This window comes from Cucurbita maxima, unplaced genomic scaffold (assembly GCF_002738345.1).
Source record: "Cucurbita maxima cultivar Rimu unplaced genomic scaffold, Cmax_1.0 Cma_Scf00028, whole genome shotgun sequence".
In the NCBI taxonomy this organism is placed as follows: domain Eukaryota; kingdom Viridiplantae; phylum Streptophyta; class Magnoliopsida; order Cucurbitales; family Cucurbitaceae; genus Cucurbita; species Cucurbita maxima.
The window spans coordinates 1,478,549-1,500,526 of NW_019272044.1; the positions used below are offsets into that span (position 1 = coordinate 1,478,549).

The 21,978-nt window shown below is 36.3% G+C and overlaps 3 protein-coding genes and 1 long non-coding RNA gene across 5 annotated transcripts; 2 read left to right on the top strand and 2 right to left on the bottom strand.

The window, feature by feature from the left end:
* Positions 1-788: 788 nt before the first annotated feature.
* On the bottom strand, positions 789-7,601 carry LOC111465048 (E3 ubiquitin-protein ligase At1g12760-like). The gene is made up of 5 exons (XM_023109309.1): positions 6,800-7,601; positions 2,602-2,721; positions 2,377-2,509; positions 1,410-1,574; positions 789-1,275 (listed from the first exon to the last, which is right to left on the bottom strand). The coding sequence occupies exons 1-5, from the start codon at positions 7,357-7,359 to the stop codon at positions 1,102-1,104; spliced, it is 1,152 nt and encodes a 383-aa protein (XP_022965077.1). The 5' UTR covers positions 7,360-7,601; the 3' UTR covers positions 789-1,101.
* LOC111465162 lies at positions 1,731-2,033 on the bottom strand. The gene is made up of 2 exons (XR_002714160.1): positions 1,985-2,033; positions 1,731-1,849 (listed from the first exon to the last, which is right to left on the bottom strand). It is a non-coding gene; the product is annotated as an uncharacterized LOC111465162 (long non-coding RNA).
* A 1,059-nt stretch (positions 7,602-8,660) lies between the features above and the next one.
* LOC111465064 (replication factor C subunit 2) lies at positions 8,661-15,078 on the top strand. Of its 2 annotated transcripts, XR_002714126.1 has the most exons (8): positions 8,661-8,929; positions 9,327-9,433; positions 9,519-9,620; positions 10,476-10,671; positions 14,217-14,345; positions 14,425-14,619; positions 14,691-14,894; positions 14,930-15,078. XR_002714126.1 is itself a non-coding variant. In XM_023109331.1 (7 exons), exons 1-7 carry the CDS (start codon positions 8,768-8,770, stop codon positions 14,799-14,801), a joined length of 1,002 nt encoding a protein of 333 aa, XP_022965099.1. In that variant the 5' UTR covers positions 8,661-8,767; the 3' UTR covers positions 14,802-15,078. The 2 variants fall into 2 exon arrangements, 1 of the variants encoding a protein (XP_022965099.1); XM_023109331.1 differs by having other exon boundaries at positions 14,691-15,078.
* Positions 15,079-18,023: 2,945 nt separating this feature from the next.
* On the top strand, positions 18,024-21,580 carry LOC111465068 (RHOMBOID-like protein 2). Its single transcript, XM_023109335.1, has 5 exons — positions 18,024-18,617; positions 19,958-20,121; positions 20,205-20,368; positions 20,900-21,150; positions 21,240-21,580. Exons 1-5 carry the CDS (start codon positions 18,337-18,339, stop codon positions 21,349-21,351), a joined length of 972 nt encoding a protein of 323 aa, XP_022965103.1. The 5' UTR covers positions 18,024-18,336; the 3' UTR covers positions 21,352-21,580.
* Positions 21,581-21,978: the final 398 nt, after the last annotated feature.

A 21,978-nucleotide genomic window follows, 5' to 3' on the forward strand; every position in this document is an offset into this window, starting at 1 on the left:
CACATTTTATGCCAATTAAAGTTCATAACTAATCATCGTAAAATAAATTGTTCACACATACAACTTCAATCTCAATAACTCCTGATAAATATTGCAATGAAACATACAAAACATAGACAATAAGTAGGGTAGGGTTGAGTTGAATTATGATTGGGAACAAAATGTCTTAACCAACCCAGAATTTTTAATTTTCCAAAATTTCAACCCAACCCAAAGTAGAAAGAAAAAAAATGTAAGCTACTAACTTTTATAGTTTGAATTAGGTAGTCCAAGTTAATCAAGTCGTATGTACACCCCTAACTCTTAGATATTATCAAAGTGTACCGTTCATGAAAACAATTATTAGAATATATCATCTCATCTAGATCGAGATCAACATTTTACTAACAAACACATACTTTATAGGCTCAACAATAGGCACAATATAAAAGTAGCACAAACAATTAATGAGACATTGCACAATATTATGATTCAATGGTTCAAGTACATAATAAATTTAACTTTAAATAAAACTTTGATTAATTTTGGTCCTGTACTTAACTTTAGTTTACTTTGGTCCGTGAACATTAAAAAAAAAGAGACCATTTTCATCCCTTAAAAATGAAATGAAAATGAATAGAACTTCATTCAAAATACAAGGATCTGAATACATCCAATTAGGTATAAAAAAAAAAAAAAAATAGAATTATTGGTTGGATGTTAGAGAGAGTTGTGCACATAAAATGGTGAAGTCAGTTTTGCAACACACGAACTCCCAAAGGCAGCAACAAAGTTTGGAAAAAAGGAACAAAAACAAAAGATGTGTAACTTAAATTTATTGAGCAACAAGATTACAGAAGTTGACTAGGGAGAAGGAAACAAAAGGGAATGCCTTGGGGTGGGGGGTATTAGTCATTACAGAGAACCTTCAATCGCCATTTACACGAGCAGCAACCTGGGCACAGAGCAAAGACTACAGCAAAGAATAACATTCACTACAACAATAATAGCAACTGCAGCAAAAGAAAGGCCTATACTGAGTTTGCTGATCCATCCCTTTCACAACTACACACAACGCACCTGTATATACGTTCTTTCATACACATAAATTGAGAAGTAATTTCAAACTTCCTCTTGAGCAAGGTTGCTACTTTTCAGGATGTTGTACTTGCAGAGAGGACAGGTAGCATTAATATACAGCCACTTATCGACACAGGCACAGTGGAAATGGTGACCACATGGGAGTTCTCGTAGCTCAACGCCATCCTCATACGCAGAAAGGCAGATGCAGCACTCCTAAAAGACGAGATTTCCATCAAACAATCATCTATTTGAGAGCAGCAGAGGCCTATTCTAGCTTATAACAAAATAAGATCCTGCAATGGACTGTATCACAGTTTTGGCATATGATAATGGTACGGCATACATACCGCATCCTCCTGTGAGAGGGCACGTTCAATGGGTGAATCTGTACTACATTCGGTCATTATGCCACCAAGAGGTTCCTGTACATCAGCGGAGAATTTCTCTGCATCATCAACCTTTCTGAATGTAAATTTTGACAACTGTTCAACATCTTCTTTGGTTGCTCCTTCCTGCATATATGCATAATTATTATATGCATCAAGGCAGTAAAGTTGGCCTTGTAAACAAACTAATCACATTATCTTGGCCCTAGGATGAAATATAATATGGGCTACCAAACTCAGGTCCTAAACTCTCTCTCTCTTTTTCTTTCCTTTACTTTTTCACCCCCCCCCCCCCCCCCCCCCTCTCTCTCTCTCTCTCTCTCTTGTAATAACTGACTATAAGGGATCCCACCCCTTGCATCCTAAATTCTTCAACGAGGCTTCAATAACCTCAAGACTAACTACAACAAAGAAGAAGGGTGTCAAGCTAATACATAGAAGAATTTTATGAGAGAATCTTTGATAAGAGCTGATTAGGAAGAATTCTAGAGCTTTCCATCTCTCCCAAGTACACCCAATCTAAAGCCAAAACGCACCTTACTCAACTCTGTCCTGCCCTATTAGTACCCTGACCCACTCCCCTTGAGTCAGCCCCAGAAGCTAGTTAAAAAATAGTTGTTCCCTTCTTAACCAACTAATTACACCCTCCTTCCTCATGCGCTTTCTCTGATACACATTTCTAATGGTAGCCGATCAATCTTATACATGAAAATGACACACAATAAAAGGAGACAGCTCCCGTCTCTCTCCCTTTCTTACTTTTACTTCCATAGTTTTATAATGGGAAAAGCAGAAAATTTTTATACAGAATCTTATTATTACGTGGAAATGTCAAAAAAACAAAAAAGGAGACAACAAGATAACAATCACAAAAATATTTGCCCTTTAATGAAAACATAAAAATATCTTCAGTGACACCATAAAATACCTGGTCTGCTACAGCATACAAAAGTGCAATGATACAGGGAAGACAACAGCAAACAGCGATTCCAATGATACATGCCAAAGCAACACAGAAGACCACAAAGAAGACATCAAAACCCAAGAATATGATGCATAACCTGCAGTTCAAACCACATTAATAGATGTTAGAATCTATGAAAACGTAATCATCAACTTCAAAATCCGGTACAAGAAAGGAATAATCACAAACCAGTAAAGCAGAGGGGAGACGTGTGCTAAAGATTGGCCTCCTGCGGATACCCAGTAGAATCCAATAATCCACCAGATGAAGGAAAACATAGTATTTGCAGATTCCAGGTGCTTTGCTACACTGTCGTGTCAGAAAAAATGAATATAGGAGATATAAAGAAAATTGGAGGGATCAGTTAATGAATCAGCTTTATAACCTTTATTGTTACGTGAAAAATTCTACTAATATCAAGCCACATTATAGTCAGCTTTATAATCTAACATTATTCGGCGAGCTCACAAGCATAAGCTAAGAAGTTTTTGTGTTGGAAGTAGATTTATAAATGTCTGTAAGCCAAGATTCGAAAGAGGCATGCTGGACAATGAGAATGTAATTGACTACTGGACGAAAATAGTAATGATGATGATAAAGAAAAAGAAGTAGCTTGTTTCTACATACTTGTGCTCATTAGTCCATTAGGTGATAAGGGATCAAGTTCTTTGGAAGACTACCTTTTTTTTCTGAAGTTCAATGGAATTTATGGATTGAAAATATTAGGAGTATTTAGGGATGTTAAGAGGTTCTAAGAAAAGTTTGGGGTGGGATACGTTCCAATGCCTCTCTTTAGATGTTCTCTATAAATATTCTCATTTTAAAATTATCCTTTGTTTTGTATTCTCAACAATAAAATGGACTTCCACATCCATTTTTTCAACGTTCAATAATCTTTCTCCCACGAGTTTCCAACTACTAATCCTCCCCTTAAAAGCAGTAAGTCGATCTCTCTTGATTAACAAGATGATTTTGTTTGCCTCCTTTATTTCTATCCTAAAGGCAACCACGTAATTTTCTTTCTAAATCTCCAGCTATCTCCTCCATGTGTGCCAAACTGATAGAACACAACTGGGCAAGCTCCCAACGATCTCCATGCCATTTCCCTTCCACTATTATTGGAGACTCCCTCAGCCGTACAATTCATTTCTCTTGTGGAAGGAATATCCCGAGGGGTTTTAAAGTGGGAGAAATTTCGTGGAAATCTGTCACCTACAGTATGCAAAATGATGGGAAATTCTTGGCATTTTTCTTATTGAGAGCAGGCTTGTATCTAGATATCTCTAAATCCCAGTAGAGTGGAGCTTCCTTCTCTCATAATGTCAATTGTTGTAAAGTGGAAGACTTCTCTTCTAATCATTTGAGCTTCCACCCGGTGGAAATCAGAATAAATAATAATAAAAATAAAAAAATAAAAAAAGTTCTTAGAAACTTGTTTTTGTTTTTGGAATTTGGTTGAGTTCAAATGATTCCTTAAGAAAGATGCAAGGCATGGTAAAGAAATTGGGAGAAAACAAGCAATAATTTTCAAAAACCAAAAAGAAAAAAGAAAAAAAAAGCAAATAGTTATTAAAGGGGACCTTTGGAATTTTGCTTTTCCAGATTTCTTTACACAGTGTGGGGTTGCCATTGTTTACTAGAAAAGTTTCATCGAAAGATAAAAAGAAAAAACCAGCACAAACTTTGTCCACCCCACATCTCTATAAATCTAAAGAACAAAACGAAACATTTTTCATTGATAAAATAGAAATTACAAAAGAGTATCAACATTATACAAAAGAACCAAAATCTAGAAAAGATTCACAACTCTAACCCAACAACTTTGAAAGAAAACTAAAAAGAACAAACCTAAACAAACTCCCAAAATCATTACAGATAACAACTACCTAACTTGGGGAATTGCAAAAAAAATTGACAGACACTGTTCCACCACTACGGTCTGTCTTCACTGTGATACACAAGTAGACAGACAGGACCAAATTGAGCAAGCAGCATTATAATTTACTATTCTAGTCATCCTTCTATTTAAGGGGTGAGCAAAGCTAGCTCATAACAAGTCAGTGTACTTCTGCCACATCCTACATTTTTTATTCACTTAATTTCAATTGTCATCAAGAAACTGAGGTTGATAAAATCTAGTTAAATCAATCTATCCACTCCAAACCATTTGCAAGAGTGATATCCTACAACATATTTTTCCAAAAGTCTGTTCTTAAGCTTTTTCAAGTGTACGTGGCTCTTAAGTAGAGTTATTACTTTTTTTTTAGTTCAATAATTGTAAGGATGGAGGACCAAACCACTTAAAGTAGAGTCATACGATATCTTATCTACTAAGTTATGCTTGTATTCATAGATGAATAGAGTTGATTAATGCAATTGGATTCGGAATATTCCCTCAACTGTGTTGAGCTCAGTCAAAATGATAGTAAAGAAACCAGAAAAATGCAGGAGAAAACCTTTCAGCACTTTATCATTATTAAATTGTGTACAGAGCAGCCATACGTATAAGCTGAGGAAAAACTACTTCTCACACCTTCTTTCATATAAGGTGATACAATGAAATACAACTCCAATAACAATCAACTACTTGATTAATACCCTCTCAATCTCCTTTCATTCCACCATCTCTAAAACTTCCCCTTGTTTCTCCTCTTTTTTCTCTAATTTCTTCTAATTGTAATGAGCTTTCACCTTCTTCCTCATCAATTCATGATTCTGATGGGGAATAAGTTGCTAGCATCAATATTTTGGAGTCGAAGAGCCTCTGTTGAATTTACAGGTACTGGGAAGAAATGAGGTTGATCATTGCATGGATGATAACTTTGAAGCTTCATTTTCTTTTTTTCTTTTTTTCTTTTTTTTTTCAGATAGTGTTGTTGGCCCATCATTAAATTCAATTGCTAATTAGTTCAAAGAAGTTTCCCCTATAGTGTCCACTTGGTCGATTTCTAGTAAGTTTGCTTTTCTTATTGAGGCTTGCGATCGTAAGATGCGTGCAATCCCATCTTCATCACCTTGGATAAATGTTTGATTGCTCCCTATTGTTACCCTTCCAATGAAATTAATCTCAAGTAATTCTAGAGTTCTTGGGGAATTCTCTAACAGGTTGGCTCGATTTACAGAAAATCCAGTGGAAAGGTTATCGAAGGGTTGGGGATGAATCTTCTCATTAATTAATTGACAGTTTTTTGGTTTTGAAAACCAAAAAACTGGGCCAATTAATAGTTTCAATAGTGTGGGGGCAGTAATTGAGAAATCTCTCCTTCAAGATCGTTCTTATTAAGATTTGGTATGTTGTGAATGAAGCCACAACAAACACAGATAAAAACCTCATTCAGAGCTGAAACTAGGATTCTCTCTCTGCTTTATATCAAAATCTCTCAGCTTTACACTCAAAATTAGGCATGGTCTTGCCTTGTCTTCTTAGAGGCTGAGCTCTTTGGTTTGTCGCCTTGTTGCAACCTTAATTTCAATGAGCATAGCAGCTGTTTCATACGTTTTTCTTGATGGCAAGGTTGGAGGTTGGTTTATGATTTTCTTTGGAAGAATGTAATAGCTTTAAATGTTACGTGATTGGTGGAGGCCTTTTTCGTAGCTTCAGCTTTTGTTTGCAAGCTCTCCAAGACCTTCAGGCGAAGATATTGAAAAACTTTTTTTGTTCTTTCAATATTTCTTTTCATGGTTAAATCTCTCTATGGGTGTATTTGTTGTTTTGTATTTTCTTTTTTTCCTTCGTTTTCACCCCCTATGGGAGTTTGTATCCCTTGAACACTCGTTCTTTTTCATTATTTAACCAGAAGTTGTTTCATGATAAAAAAAAAACTGAAATTTTCAGTTTAATAATTTAATGATAAACTAAACAAACGACTAACAATAATAGCTCTAATGAGTTGCCTTCATACTGCGCCAGAGACTACGTGAATGTTTTACATGATGAGACTTTGATGCCAAGGGTGGTTTAGTTGAAAATAGGAATGTAAAGAGAACAATGGTTCTTGTTGTATCAATCCTTCCTTATCAATCACGCCTGGAGGTAAGAATTATGATATATATATATATATATATTGACGTCCAAGATAGTAAACTTAACCAAACATTTCGAATTTCTAAAATTTGTGCAGCTGGGAGAAAAGCTCAGCTGATGTAATCATCCTGATAGTCTAACATTTCCCATTGAAAAGCAAACTCAGAATCCACGTCCTTTACTAACATGCTGCATATAACCAAACATATCATCTCTATCAAACAAAAAATCTCTCCTTTGGTTCCTTATAATTCCTATCAGAACAATTACGAAATCACTGCATGTCAAATATCATAAAATAGACTTCTGGAAAAGACAACATCATATTTAAATCTTAATGTAAAAACGTATATATAACCTAACCTGGTGTCGTTATCATCCAGGTGCGCCAATGATACATAATGACTCGAGTTCCCTCTCGACCCCAAACCGGAAAGCCCCCGTGCAGAATTTCCCTCATCCATCGAATTGAAGTCTGAATAGCGCCGCCGCTGGCGGCGACGATACTCCACAATAACACACACCATATGGAGAACGCATTGAAACGCATACCCCACAATCCACAACCTCAAAGGCATTGTAGGAGACTCGTTGCGGCTCAGAACCAAAACGGTAGCAGCAACAACAACAAAAGCGAAATTCCAGACGATGTCAAGGATGACAACCGGCTTCGAATACGCCCAATCACTCTGCCTCTCCTCCAATTGCTCCGCAGCTGTCTCTCGGACCAACATAGACGGCTCACGCATCGTCCTCCGACTACTCGCCTGCCTCAGAAACCTCGCCGCCTGACGCAGACTTTGCCTCTGCACAAATCGCCTACCCGAATGCGTTTCATCAAGCGACCGATTCGAATTCCCCATCAAGGGGGAGGTATCAACGATATCGTCAGACGATCCATTCGGAGACCTTGAAGATGCCATTAGAAATTCCAAAAACAATCAATCAAACCCTAAGTCCGCGAATTGACTTGCTTCATCCCGTGCAAGAAACAACGAAAGAGGGAAACTCCAATTGGGAGGTGAAGGATTATCGGAGCTCCGGGTAAAAGTAGGGGAAGATTTGGAGGGTGGGGTGGATGATGATACGAAGGCCTAGGGGGGAGGAATTGCGATTCCTTCGTCGTGGTGCTAAATGGGAATGGCGCGTCCTGTTATGGTCTCTCCGGGATCGCGGCTTCTTTGTAATTATTTGTCTTTTCTCCCCACCTGTGGGACACGCCCGATTGGATCGAAACCACGTGTCGTTTTGTCTGTTCATAAACTGAAAATTACTGGTCGGGGGGAACTTGTTCATTCATCACGCCACGTGTCGTCATCATGTTTTTTCTTTTTAGATTCACCTCAAAATCTTTTTTTTTTTTAAGCTAAATTACCAAATTATCTTTAATTTTTTTTTTTTAAAAAAATGTTTTTAGAGTTCAAAATACTCTATACTAAAAATTTAAAATTTAATACTACAATACTTTATCAACGCCGGAAATTGGTGCAAAAACCGAGACTTGAGAGAGGAACTGGAACTAAAAAAATATAGTCTCCATCTTCGATTCCATTTAGCTAACAGAGAGAAATCTTTCCCGACTCCTTTCATCATTCTCCATTTAAATATGAATTTTATAGTCCCTTGGGTTAAATGTGCATCTCTATCCAAAACGAAAGTTAATCGGTGTTTTATTGTTGAACGATGAACTCTCTCCTCTTCGAACACTGCGCTTTAGTCTTAAATAAAATATGATGCTTTTAAAATTATTATGAATATTAAGAATATTTGACTTTTGTAGCATGTCGGTGATGCGTTGTGACTCGTGAATGTTTAATATTTAAATTTTATGAGATTTTAGTTATTAATAGTTTTTTTTTTAAAAAAAAAAAAGAACAACCCACCGCTGTGAATTCTATTGGGGTTGCTCGATTTACCAACCCAACAACCCGAATTCAATAAAAAAATTAATAAAATTTGGATCGAGATCGAGACTTGAAACGATATATCAATATTCAAGCCACAATTTTGTTACATGTCACCGTTTTCATTTTAACATTATATCAAAATTTTATTCTAGTAAATTTTAAATTTAAGGTAAAAAGGGTTACTTTTTACTTTTTATAATAAAAATTAAAATAAAAAATGGGAGGGTATTATTGGTAAAATAAAAAAAATGCAGGGTCAAAGCTGTCATTAACGATGAGAAAAAAAATGGGGTTTTGCCCTTTTATATTGAAAAAAAAAAAGCCAAGCCGAGGGCGCGAAGTGGGAAGGGCCGAGTTTCTCCTTCAAATTGTTCTACCCATCCTCGAACAGCCACATTCATCTGTGCAAAGACAGAGAAAATCCATGGCGTCTTCTTCAGGAAGCAGCAGCAGCAGCAGCTACGACATGCCATGGGTGGAGAAGTACAGGCCCAGCAAGGTTGCTGACATTGTGGGCAATGAAGAAGCAGTTTCTCGGCTCCAAGTCATTGCTCGCGACGGCAACATGCCCAATTTCATATTATCTGTACTTCTCGAACGCTTTTTCTTCTCGAATTTTTCACTGTTCAATTTACATTGCCGCCATTGATGTCGTAGTTCAGTTATGGGACATAGGGTTGCTTAATTTTTAATCTTAGTTATGTGAAGTAGAAAATCATGCAGCTTGAACATCTTTTTCATTCTTTGAACTGTTTTCATGGGCACCGGGGGATTTGGGAACTAATAAGGCTCGAATTTTATCCTGTTTTTGATTATTTTTTTTGGGGGGGGGGGTTTAATGTTCTGCAGTCAAATATACTAAAAATTTCATTCACAATTGTTAGGGGGCAAGCGAAATTCAAAAGGTTCTAATCAAGTGGGATGAGGTTTTTCCTTTTGTCTTGCTATTGGTGATACTCTGTTGCTGTATATTTGTTTTCTAGGGTCCGCCAGGAACTGGGAAGACAACCAGTATTCTGGCTCTTGCTCACGAGCTCTTGGGACCAAATTACAAGGATGGTGTTCTGGAGCTTAATGCATCAGATGAAAGGTGGCACATTCTATGCTTTTTAAGCTTCAAATATTTCCAAATGTTACTGGATCTGTATGTTTTTCTAACCTGTGTTCTTGTTTAGGGGAATAGACGTTGTGAGGAACAAAATCAAGATGTTTGCTCAAAAGAAAGTAACCTTGCCTCCTGGTCGACACAAAGTGGTAATATTGGATGAAGCTGACAGGTAGGTTTCAACGGACACTCTCTTTTGTAGAGTGTTTGTAGCATCCTTGTTTATTTTTATTTTGTCCAATTTGGAACACACATGGAACATATCTGGTCGTGTAGGGAACACATCGTTGTAAAAAAAATTTGATCGAGAATTTAGAAAGAAAAAATGTTTAATCCAGCTCATTACTTCTTGTCCTTTGCTCAAACCATTACTAACCTTATTATAATCAGCCCTAAAATTTCATGAAGAAATTGTGGGGTGAGGGACACACTACTCACTATTTCAAGCACATTCATTTTTTTTTTTTTTTGTTAAATTCACGTATCTAGTCTATTTTGAAATGTCAAATATGTTTTGAACCGAAAAAGATGTCTGTCTGTCTACCCCTACAAAAGAAGAAGAAAATGAAAGAGGAAATAGAAACCACGTAACAAAGCTGTTCAACTCCGGAACCTTTGAACATGCACATCTTCTATAAAAAATAAAAATTCCCAATGTGTCCATGTCGTACATTTGTATAAATTAACAAATTGACGTGTCGGTGTCCGTGTCATATTCATGTCTCATATCTGTGCTCATACTTGTTTCTTAGGGTAGATGACACATTTCATAGTCATAGGCTATACGATCTAACCATATCGAAAAAATTGTTTTCTGCGTGCAAGTTCCACTTTTGTGACACTATTTGATCCTAAATGGAACCAAGAAGTTCTTTCTTGGGAGGTTTTCTTTGTTTCCTTCCCTTCCTTTTCGCATTCCTATCCCTCACCTGTTTTTTACTTTTGCTTTGCTGTTCATTTTCTGACTTTGGGTTCCATTGTTTATTTATTACTTTTGGGGATGGTTATGATTATGAAAATAATCCAGCATGACAACTGGAGCACAACAAGCTTTGAGGCGTACAATGGAAATATATTCGAACACAACACGTTTTGCACTTGCATGTAATACCTCCTCAAAAATTATCGAGCCTATTCAGAGTAGATGTGCAATTGTTCGATTTTCAAGATTAACAGATCAAGAGATTCTTGGGCGCCTTATGGTGGTACTTCAAGCAGAAAAGGTATCAATTATTTGTGATAATGATTAGAGATGCATTCCAGACTATATTTCTGTTGTTATAAATACAACCACTCTGCTAAATTTAATTGTTCTTATAAACTTAATGCCGCTTGATTATCTTCTGAAGAAAGTATCACTTTATTGAAAGGCTGAAAGCATCACTATGTTAGATCTCATGCCATTGTTTTATTATGCATTGGTCTCATTGTTCTTTTGCGCAATTTTTTGATGGAAATGGCTAGCTTGTTTAGTAATCATTGGTCATATTTTTAAGCTGTATTGTTCAAAAGGATAAAGAGCCTTGTTCCTCTCAAACTACTTGTGTAGGCCTGAATTTCTCATAGATATGTGTCTTAAAATTGCACCTAAACAAAGTAAAATGTTAATATTGCTGATTGTTCATGTTAGAAACTTGTGGAAGGGATGGTTCGGCCCTTGTCATGTTGCCTTCTTTTCAGTACTCTCTCGCTTTCGTTCCCTTCGTGTATCTCCTATATGCATATATATTAGGGCTATAAGTTAGTCAATTGGTGTTGATTTCATTAAATGGAAACCGATAGGTTTATGGGGTGCAAGCAACCAACTAATCCTAGTTTGTTAGTTTTCCTTTTTTTTTTTTTTTTCAAATAAAAAAATTAATTAAAAAATCATCATTATTATTTTAATAATCAATGAACATAATATTAAAAACCTTTTTTTTAGAAAAATATTCGTTTTTTTCTTTTATTTTTGATGTTTTTTAGTATATGTTATAACTTTTGAAGGATTTAACTCCAAGATTTTGTATTATATCTTATTTTATTTTAGGCTATGAGAATACAATTTTCCGTTCTCTCAAACTCTTCGGTGGGTGGTAGGCATCCATCAATAGGCTAGCTATCAAAGGGGTAGACACAAGTTTTGAAGGGGATTATATTTCTTTCAACTACTAAATTAAGCTCTTGTGTCTCCTTGGTTGGATGTGAGCATAGCTAACTTCCGACCTACCATCATGGTCTCCCTTTTGGGGGTAATTTGTGGAGTATGATCTTATGGAACCCTGTTTTAGACTAGGTTCATAAAATGTTTCTACTTGGAAACATGCTTTTTTCTCCAGGTGGGTCGGCTCACCCTTATCCAGTCTGTGCTGAGTGTTATCTCCAATTACTTCTTATCCCTTTTTCAAGATCTAGGTCCAATCTAAAGTGTTTGACTAGCTTAATCTGGAAGCATAAAAGCCCAAAGAAAATCCCAGTTTTCTTTGGTCCTTGGCATTTTGAAGCCTAAATACTGATGATAGGCTGCAAAGGAAGTTCAAAGACTGGTCTCTTCTTCCTTCTAGATGCAGATTATGTTGGCAACTTATATTGCACTGATCTATCAAGGCACATTGAGATATAAGTTGCCAAAAAAGAAACAAGGGAGGATGAATTGCTTGGAATATTCTAGCGGGTCTTCTGGGGATTTCATTTAGTATGCCAATTAGAATTGATGATTGGCACTTGGAGGGTTTGAATGCTTGGAATCTGAAAGGTAAAGCTTTGGTGATAGGCAGTTGCGTCTTTAGGGCTGTTTTGTGGCTTTTGTCGAAAGAAAGAAATGCGTGTTCATTTGAATATAAGTCCTTACATTTTGATTCTTTTTGTAACTTTATATACAAAACACGGGCTCTTGGTGAATTGCTTTACACAAAAAGTTGTTTTGTAAGTATAGTGTGTTGGTGATTATCAACGATCAGCAGACTCTTTTAAAGTAGTTGGTGAGGGGAGGGTTTCTCTCAACCCCAGCCCTTAGTGTGTTCTCTCTTTTTCAATGAATATATCCCCTTTGCGGTTTCTCATCCCAAAAATAATAATAATAATAATAAAAAACATTATTATTGTTGTTTTTATGAAAAAATTTCTAGGTGCTCTCAGTTATTTACTCATTAGTCCAAAACTTACTCGAAAGTACTGAAAAGTTGCGATTTGTTGTTCCTTTAATAGGCTTGAAAATTAAGAACAAGAAAATCAAGAAACTTGTAGGGTCGTGTTCAAGGTATCAGCAAGCTATTGAGGGAGTCAGATGTCTGGAGCAAAAGAATAACTGGGCATGTATATTGAGACATTTCGAAAGCACCCCTTTATCTTGGCCATTAGCATGGTTCAACCCAAATGAAGACAATGATGTATTAAATTGGATCATCTTTCCCTTGAGCCTAAATAGATCTGCCCTTTCATGGCTAAATTGGCTGAATGAGTTATTTTAATCCATAAGAGGTTTCACTGAGCTATACTGGGCTTACACCTGAATATTTGCAAGTATGACCAGGAGACATTCAACATGTTTAATTTCCTCCATGAAGAAAATGGAAGCTTGAGAGATTGCTTGAAACGCTAAAACAAAGAAATTCATGTAACAGATAAAGCCCACCGTTAGTAGATATTGTCCTCTTTGAGCTTTCCCTTTCGGGTTTCCCTTCAAGGTTTTGAAACACGTCTACTAGGGAGAGGTTTCCACACCCTTATAAGAAATGTTTCATTCCCCTCTCCAACTGATGTAGAATCTCACAATCCACCCCTCTTGAGGGCTCAGCGTCCTCGCTGGCACACCGTCCCTTGACTAGCTTTGATACCATTTGTAACAGCCCAAACCCACCGTTAGCAGATATTGTTTTCCTTGGGTTTTCTCTTTCGGGCCTCCTCTCAAGGTTTTTAAAATGCGAATACTAGGGAGAGGTTTCCACACTCTTATTAGGAATGTCTCGTTCCCCTCTCCAATTGATGTGGGATCTCACAATTCATGAGGTGGTCAATTGCAATGATCATGTAATAACTGCTAACTTGTGTCTTAAAGTGCAGCTTTTTTCGAAGTACGGTTATCTTCCACTCCTCTTGCTTAGATCCCTACGATCACGGAGAAACTATATGTTTCTGGCCTTGGAGCAAGAAAGCAAGCCTTTAGATCAGCCTGAAAGCGTGGGACAAAACAGCAGCCTGGTAAAGGCAGTGGTTTAGACAAACCATATAGAAAATGAAATGTAGAAGGAGCCACCAAAAATGACAAACACCATCTGATGCACTCACCTCAGCTTTTTATATGCTAACCTTCATTGTCTAGCAAAAGGTTAAAGAGTACCTTAGTTGGCCAATATCGTGAGATGCTAACCATTCTTGCAAAACAGGGTCCTACTACAAATTTCATAGAGGCATGGATATAGAACAAATGATTGCCGTGTTTTGAAGCGAGAAGGGTTTGGGGCATCAATGTTATGTGTTATGCCAAATGACTCATGAACACTTCTATGTGCTATGGAGCTGTCAGTTTGCTATGAAAATTTAGAATAATTTCTTGGCTCGTTACACGTTAGCTTAGTCGGCTCCTAGTAGAAGCTTCGATTATGGTTCACTTCAACATCTCCCTTTGTGTGTTCACTACATATTATTTTGTTTAATTTGCATTTGTTTTTTTTTATCCTTAACAATACCTTGAGCCTTTTTTTAAATTGTTTTGTTTTGTTTTGTGGACTCCCATGTTTGGTAATATTTTCAAGTAGTTTAGAAATGATAATTGTTTGAAAATATGAAGGTACCCTATGTTCCAGAAGGTCTTGAAGCAATCATTTTCACCGCTGATGGTGATATGAGGCAAGCGCTGAATAATTTGCAAGCTACATATAGTGGATTCCGCTTTGTAAACCAGGACAATGTTTTCAAGGTTCCTGTCACATGTTTTTATCTTTCCTTATCTTAGACTCAGAAAACTTCATCTTGTGACATGCTTGTTGATTCACTAGGTTTGCGATCAACCGCATCCGCTGCATGTTAAGAACATGGTGCGTAACGTGCTTGAAGGTAAATTTGACGATGCTTGTGCAGCTCTGAAGCAACTCTACGACATGGGCTATTCTCCCACTGACATAATAACCACTCTTTTCCGTATTATTAAGAACTATGATATGGCTGAGTATCTGAAACTGGAATTCATGAAGGTATGTTAAAACCTGAGCTATCATTTGACCATACCAGATTAGCTAGTACTCACTCTTTTGATGAATTGCAGGAAATTGGGTTTGCTCATATGAGAATTTGTGATGGAGTTGGGTCTTATCTGCAGCTATGCGGTCTTTTGGCCAAGCTTTCCATTGTTCGTGAGACTGCGAAAGCGCCATGAATGGTTGAAATGTTGAGGCTGCTTAAAATTCGGCTCGAAGGGGAGATAGTATGAATTTAAACACTTGTGTTCCTTAGGATATTAGCTTTTGTTTTTGTATGATATAGTTAGACTAAGCACAAAATTTGGTGTTTTAGGATCATTTTGCTAAGGTTTTAGGCCAATGGCATTCTTGTCGACATTTCTCTCTCCCCTACCCCCATTGAAGTAGGTACAAGCAAGCCCCTGACTGTGTCCATGATTCTCATTAGTTAAAATCTTTTTGTTTTCAAATGACGTAATTTGATGTTATGATCTCGAAGTATTTATCAATATCTCGGTACTTTGAGGCAAAGAAGCACGAACACAAACAAAGATATGGTGTGTAACGATTCAAGTCTATCGCTAGCCGATATTATCTTTTTTTGGACTTTTCCCTCTCGGGCTTCCCCTTAAGATTTTTAAAATGTGTATACTAGGAAAAAGTTTTCACACCTTTATAAAGAATGTTCTCTTTGGGCTTTCCATTTCGGGCTTCACCTCAAGGTTATTAAAATGCGTCTGTTGGGGAGAAGTTTTCAGACCCTTATAAATAATGTCTTTTTTGGGTTTTCCCTCACGAGCTTCCTCTCAAGGTTATTATTAAAACGCATCTGCTAGGGAGGGGAGAAGTTTTCAGACCTTATAAATAATGTCTCAAGGTTATTAAAATGCATATGTTAGTGAAAAGTTAAAATGCATAAGTGAAAAGTTTCCACGTCCTTTAAAGAATGTGTTTTTTGGGCTTTCCCTTTTGGGTTTCCCTCAAGGTTATTAAAACATGGCTGCTAGATAGAAGTTTCCACACTTATAAATAGTATCTTTTTTGGGCTTTCTCTTACGGATTTTTCCTCAAGGTTTTTAAAATACGTATACTAGAAAAATTTCTATACCTTTATAAAGAATACTTCGTTCTCCTCCTCAACTGATGTCGGATTTCACATAGTGATATGTTATATTTTATAGTCACGTACACAATGTCTTGTTCATCAGTTTCGTACAAAAACAAATTTAAAGTCAATAACCGTGCTTCAAAAAGTTACAATTTGTCTATTCATTGCTTTGAAAACGGCTCAAAGAGTTGGATTCATATTCAAGTTCTATGATTACTGAATGTCCGATATATGTTCGACATGGACACGTTATCGAAACTGAAGCGTCAATTTCTAGTGACTTCGGAGGTCTATTTTTCAGAACTTTATGGTTACAACAGGGGAGTGCCCATATCTACGCCAACAGTGCCTGACAAAGGAAGCTTGTGCAGGGTCCATATGTTACCAATACTTAATTGGTGGCTTGGAACCAATCGTCTGCCAGTTGGAAACATATCTGAGTAACTTCAAAGCCAACTATTACGATCCAACCACCTTCAGTTGCCAATAAAATAAATTCCATCACGAAGAACTCCAAATTTGTCGTTTACGATTAACCCAATTGTACGATTCAACTACTTTAGTAATCTAGATGATATGGAGCGGTGTGTGAATGGTACCTACAAGATCGGTGATGTACTAAGGAACCATTTCATGGAGGATTTTCAATTCATAGAATGGGTTGGGAGCATGCGTTGCTCGTTGATCAATCAAATTATCGGTTGAATCACTAGTTTTTTTTATCAGTCCAACGATTGGTTGATAACTACTTTAACCAGTGAATTATCCAATTATCCTCATCACTAAGTATATCGACAGTCTCAAAACTTGTAAATGCATCCATCAGTCATAAACACATTCTTAAAAAAAAAATTCTATATTTAACATATTTTTTAAGAAAAAAAATACATTATTTAGAAATATTTTTTATTAAGATACAAATAGTTCAGAAATTTAAAGATATATTGAGCCCTTGAATTGGCTTCAATTAAGGCCGTCGTTTCAATGAAACATTTCCTTATCGAGTTATTCCTTCAAAATAAAATTTATAACATTTTTTAAAAATAATAATTCTCGGTTTAATGCCCGAAATTTTAAAAAGTATATAATATGTTCGATTTATTAAATAATTATATGAAAATTTAGAGACTAAATTTATATTATAAAAAGAAAAAACAAGGAAAAAAAAAAAAGTATGTTTGACTAAAATATATTGATAAAATTTATTTATAAATAAATAACTAATTTAATCATTAAAATTTATAGAACATGAACTAATATATTATTGGAAAAAAAATAATTATCTCCCACATGTAACTATATCAAGACTTCATAAGTCAAAGCTTGGGATTAACATCAAAGTCAAAGAAAAAAACATTTAATTTTTTTTATAAATATTTTGTTATTTACCTTATTCAATTTTTCTTTATTTAATAATTGACTTATGAAAGAAACCTTTTTACAATCCTTGAAAAATAAATTATAAAAAAAGAACTCCATAAGTAAGATATTATATTTTCTAAAAAATAAACAAACAAATAAAGAAATGAAAAAAAAAAATAGACTTTATATAATTTTCAAGCTTTTAAAATTACTAATAAATTACAAAAATAAAAAACCAATAAATAAATAAAAATTTAAACTATTATTAAATAATTAAAAAAAATTAAAATTGTAATTAATAAGATTTTGTCCACTACAACCTCTTTCCAAACCCATCATAACAAAAACCACTCCCTAAATAAATAAATATATATATATATATATATATATATATATATATATATATATATATATATATATATATATATATATATTAATTATTATTTTATAAAATTTGGTATTGAATGATTTTTCTTATCCAAATTATAGGTGAGAAAATGAGCTAATCCACCACTTTTTTCAACCATCCCCACTTGCAAGCTTTGGATGATTTTTTTTTTTTTTAAATAGTGATTAAATTTTTTTTAAGAAAAAAAACTATTATCTAATAATTAAATTGGAGAAATTGAGATATGCTTCCTAAACTAATCAATTTAGATCTTTTATCAGTAATTTGTAGCTAATTTTTACTTGATTCTATGTGAAATCAGCTCGGAGTTATCAATATAAAATTATTATTTTTTAAAGATTCTGTAAATTATTGGATAATTGTTTTTAATGAAAAAAATTAAATTTGATGAGTGGATTTAAAAAAATTATGCATAAGAACAGGAACATGAAAAGTTGAATAATTGAAGGTTGTAAATATATTGGAAATGGGAAGCACACAAGAATTGGGTTCTTTAGTTTATAACAATCATTGAAATGTAATGATTCCCCACTCCACAATTCTCACACACGAGCAAGCGGCATCAAGAAATGCGTTTCTTTAACCTCCATTACTCATTACTCCTTTTTCTTACCGCTTTCATTCAAACTTGGAAACCCCCCGGTTGTTGAATCCAACCTACACCCACCGCCTAACATCTAATTCACAACAAAAAAAAGAATCCCAAATCCCAATTCATTTCATCGCTTCGATCTCTGAAACCCCCCTTTTCCGTCTCCATTTCTTCCATTCAACTAACCCATTTGGACGAAAGTGATCGCTCATTTGGGCTTCATATAGTGATAGATTGAGAGAAAAAGAGGGATAGAGTGAAATGGGTAGCCGAGATCTGGAAAGAGGAGGGGCTAAACCCAATAACAACCCACCTGGGAATTACTCAGGTTCTTATTATCAAGACGCCTCTGAGAAGCAATGGACTTCTTGGTTGGTTCCTATGTTCGTGGTGGCTAATGTTGCTATGTTCGTTGTTGTTATGTATGTTAATAACTGTCCCCAGAACAATCTGGGCTCGCAGGAGTGTGTTGCCAGGTTTCTTGGGCGGTTTTCTTTTGAGCCTCTTAGAGTGAATCCTCTGTTTGGTCCTTCTTCTTCCACGTGAGTTGTTTAATTTTGCCATTGGGTTTCTATGAGCTCTGTTTTGTTTGCAATTGGGATTTTCTGTTTATGAACATTAATCACTGTGTTAATATGTTGCTGTTATCATGGAAGTTTGCTTGGTTTTAAGTTGAGGTTCCTTGAGTTCTTTTTGATTCTTATGTTTCCTTGTTTGAGGTATTTTGTATGCGCTTGGTGTAATCTATAGCCAAATGGGTTCTAGCTCATTGCTGGTCAAATGAAATGAATAGGGCGAGAGAGAGAGCCTTCGCTTATCTGCTTAACCGTGCGGAAGGCGACTCTTTCCTCAAGGAAAGACTTGCTCTTACCGGGCAAATTGAGTTGTTGATGCGGAATTCTCGACTTAGCTTTTAGTTTCACTTGGCAAAAGACGAACCAAGTCTTTCTCCCTTTTCTTTATCAGATTTTTACCTTGTTCAATCGGGTTCAGCAGCGAAGGACTTAAATGTTTGGAGGAGATCTTTCAGCTTTGAGAAAAGCGTACCTCCATTAATGGACTAATGTATAGGATGGCTTTGTAGAACTCCATTAGAGGTTATCTAATCTGTTCTTTTGAAGAGGTTTTTCCTCAGAAATAGTTATAATCTGCGCTCGTACTTTTGTGATTATAAAAAGTTTTTCCTTGGAGAAACCTTTTAGTTGAATACTATATACTTCTCCTGGGTCTCTCCTTTAATCTCGATAACTGTTGATGAATGGTTTTGTGAGATCCTATGTCGGTTGGAGAGTAGAACGAAACATTCTTTATAAGGGTGTGAAAAACTCTCCCTAACAGACGTGTATTAAAAACCTTGAGGGGAAGCCCAAAGAGGACACTAGTTGCTAATGCGGTGGTTTGGACCGTTACAAATGGTATCAAAGCCAGACACCGGGAGATGTGTCAACAAGGACACTGGGCCTCTAAGGGGGTGGATTTGGGGGTCTCACCTCAATTGGAGAAGGGAACAAGTGCCAACGAGGATGCTGGGCCCCGGAGAGGGGTGGATTGTGATATCCCACATCGGTTGGGGAGGAGAACGAAACACCCTTTATAAGGGTGTGAAAACCTCTCTCTAGCATATGCGTTTTAAAAATCTTGAGGGAAAGGCCCAAAGAGGACAATATCTGCTAGCGGTGGACTTGAGCCGTTACATCATGACAATTGTCGATGACGTTCTTGTGCATTTGAACTTTGTATTTGCTATTGCATAAATTCAACTCTACCATTTGTGGAAGAGACTATGTTTTAAACCATAGAAGAGACACATGAAGGCAAAGAATAACGTGAGACTACTCTTTAGGCATTGAGTTTTTACCATAACTGATATCATTTATTTCAGACTACAGAAACTGGGAGCACTTGAATGGGAAAAGATAGTTCATGGGCATCAAGCATGGAGACTCATTACTGGTATTTGGCTGCATGCTGGAGTCATTCATTTGCTTGCAAATATGTTGAGCTTGGTATTTATCGGGATCCGCCTCGAACAACAATTCGGATTCAGTACGTCAAGTGTCTTACTTTGGCCTGCATTTTACTTCAGAAATTTCATGCTCACTGGTTGTTTTTTTGACATAATCACGCAGTTCGGGTCGGGATACTCTACTTGCTTTCGGGATTAGGTGGAAGCATATTATCGTCTCTTTTCATTCAAAACAACATCTCTGTTGGTGCCTCTGGTGCTTTATTTGGGCTTCTTGGTGCAATGCTATCAGAACTCTTGACAAACTGGACTATATATACTGATAAGGTTAGTTGAAGACACAAAAATGAGTAATAGTCGAAGCCTACAACTAGTGGATATTGTCTTCTTTGGGCTTTCGTTTCGGACTTTCTCTCAAGGTTTTTAAAACGCGTCGGTTAGGGAGAGGTTTCCACACCCTTATAAAGAATGTTTCGTTCTGCTCTCTTATCGATGTGGGATCTTAGAATCCACCTCCTTTCGGGGCCTAGCGTCTTCGCTGACACTCGTTCTTCTCTTCAATCGATCTGGAATCTCACAATCCACCTCTTTTTAATCGATGTTTGGCTCTAATACCATTTGTCAAAGTCCAAGCCTACCGCTAATAGATATCGTCTTCTTTGGGCTTTTCCTTTTGAGTTTCCCCCGAGGTTTTTAAAACGTGTCTGCTAGGGAGAGGTTCCGACACTCTTATAAAGAATGTTTCGTTCCCCTCTCTAACCAACGTGGGGTCTCACATCGTCTTTGTTTTCATGTTGGTTGGTGTGTACCTTATTTGAACATATCATGCCATCAACAGCTAACGAATTGTTCTTGTAGGCTGCAGCTCTCATCACACTCATCGTCATCATCGCCATTAACTTAGCTGTTGGGATTCTTCCTCATGTCGATAACTTTGCCCATATTGGCGGGTTCTTGACAGGCTTTCTTCTTGGGTTTGTTTTGCTTCTCCGTCCTCAGTTCGGATGGATGGAACGTCGACATCTCCCCGCAAGTTCTCGAGCTGTATCCAAGCACAAGGCTTACCAATATATTTTATGCTTCGTGGCCCTCGCTCTTCTGATTGCCGGGTAAGTGTATCGCTTCTACTGATTGATGAATGCTGATAACAGCAGAGATGAAAAGAGAACTGGATTACGATCTTGTTTCATCGTTGCAGGTTCACGATCGGGCTGGTGATGCTATTTCGAGGGGAGAACGGAAACAACCATTGCAGGTGGTGTCATTATCTAAGTTGTGTGCCAACATCAAAATGGGAATGTGGGAACTGATTAGGCTTGTTTTGATATCATGGTACATGTCTATGAATGTGTTTTTTAATGATGATGTCATGTTTCCATATGTTTTCTTAGTTGAAAGAACAGTGTATGTAGAAAAAAAGGTGACATAATTTGTGTGTTTGTGAGCTCTCTGTTGTTCATATAATGCATCACTTCATTCTTTTTGTGCTTACATCTCTGGATGTTCAATTTATGGAGTAAGAATGAAAACTTTAATATATATTAAAAAATTCTTATCGTCTAAATTATCTCTATACTTTTTAATGTTAGTTTTGAAAGCTCACGAGTATTTTTGAGATGTGGTACTAGCGCTAGGGTATTTTGAAGGTTTTAAAAAAGTATAGGGGTGTTTTCGAAGTTTTTATTTTTTTAAAGGATTGGGTTCCTTGTGAGAAAATTTGGGTTTGGTCTTTTGCCTACTCGGGAGAAGTTTCCGCACCCTTATAAGGTTTCGTCTCCCTATTCAACCAATGCGAGATTTCAACTCGCACACACTCCCTTTAAAAAAAATCAATACACCAAGCACTACGCTTAAATTTATTGGATTTGTTGCTAAAATATCGGTATTAAATCGATTTTTTTTATTAATTTCCTATTTTGTTTCGAATAATGTTTCGT

Excerpts from the sequence above, each read along its gene's own strand:
- LOC111465048 (XM_023109309.1), bottom strand. The coding sequence starts at position 7,359 with ATGGCATCTTCAAGGTCTCCGAATGGATCGTCTGACGATATCGTTGAT. Across the intron at positions 2,722-6,799 it reads CTGGATGATAACGACACCAG|TGTAGCAAAGCACCTGGAAT; the intron begins GTTAGGTTATAT and ends CTGACACGACAG. Across the intron at positions 2,510-2,601 it reads GTCTCCCCTCTGCTTTACTG|GTTATGCATCATATTCTTGG; the intron begins GTTTGTGATTAT and ends TTTGAACTGCAG.
- LOC111465068 (XM_023109335.1), top strand. The coding sequence starts at position 18,337 with ATGGGTAGCCGAGATCTGGAAAGAGGAGGGGCTAAACCCAATAACAAC. Across the intron at positions 20,122-20,204 it reads CGAACAACAATTCGGATTCA|TTCGGGTCGGGATACTCTAC; the intron begins GTACGTCAAGTG and ends ATAATCACGCAG. Across the intron at positions 20,369-20,899 it reads GGACTATATATACTGATAAG|GCTGCAGCTCTCATCACACT; the intron begins GTTAGTTGAAGA and ends TTGTTCTTGTAG.
- LOC111465064 (XM_023109331.1), top strand. The coding sequence starts at position 8,768 with ATGGCGTCTTCTTCAGGAAGCAGCAGCAGCAGCAGCTACGACATGCCA. Across the intron at positions 9,621-10,475 it reads ATATTGGATGAAGCTGACAG|CATGACAACTGGAGCACAAC; the intron begins GTAGGTTTCAAC and ends AAAATAATCCAG. Across the intron at positions 10,672-14,216 it reads TGGTACTTCAAGCAGAAAAG|GTACCCTATGTTCCAGAAGG; the intron begins GTATCAATTATT and ends GAAAATATGAAG.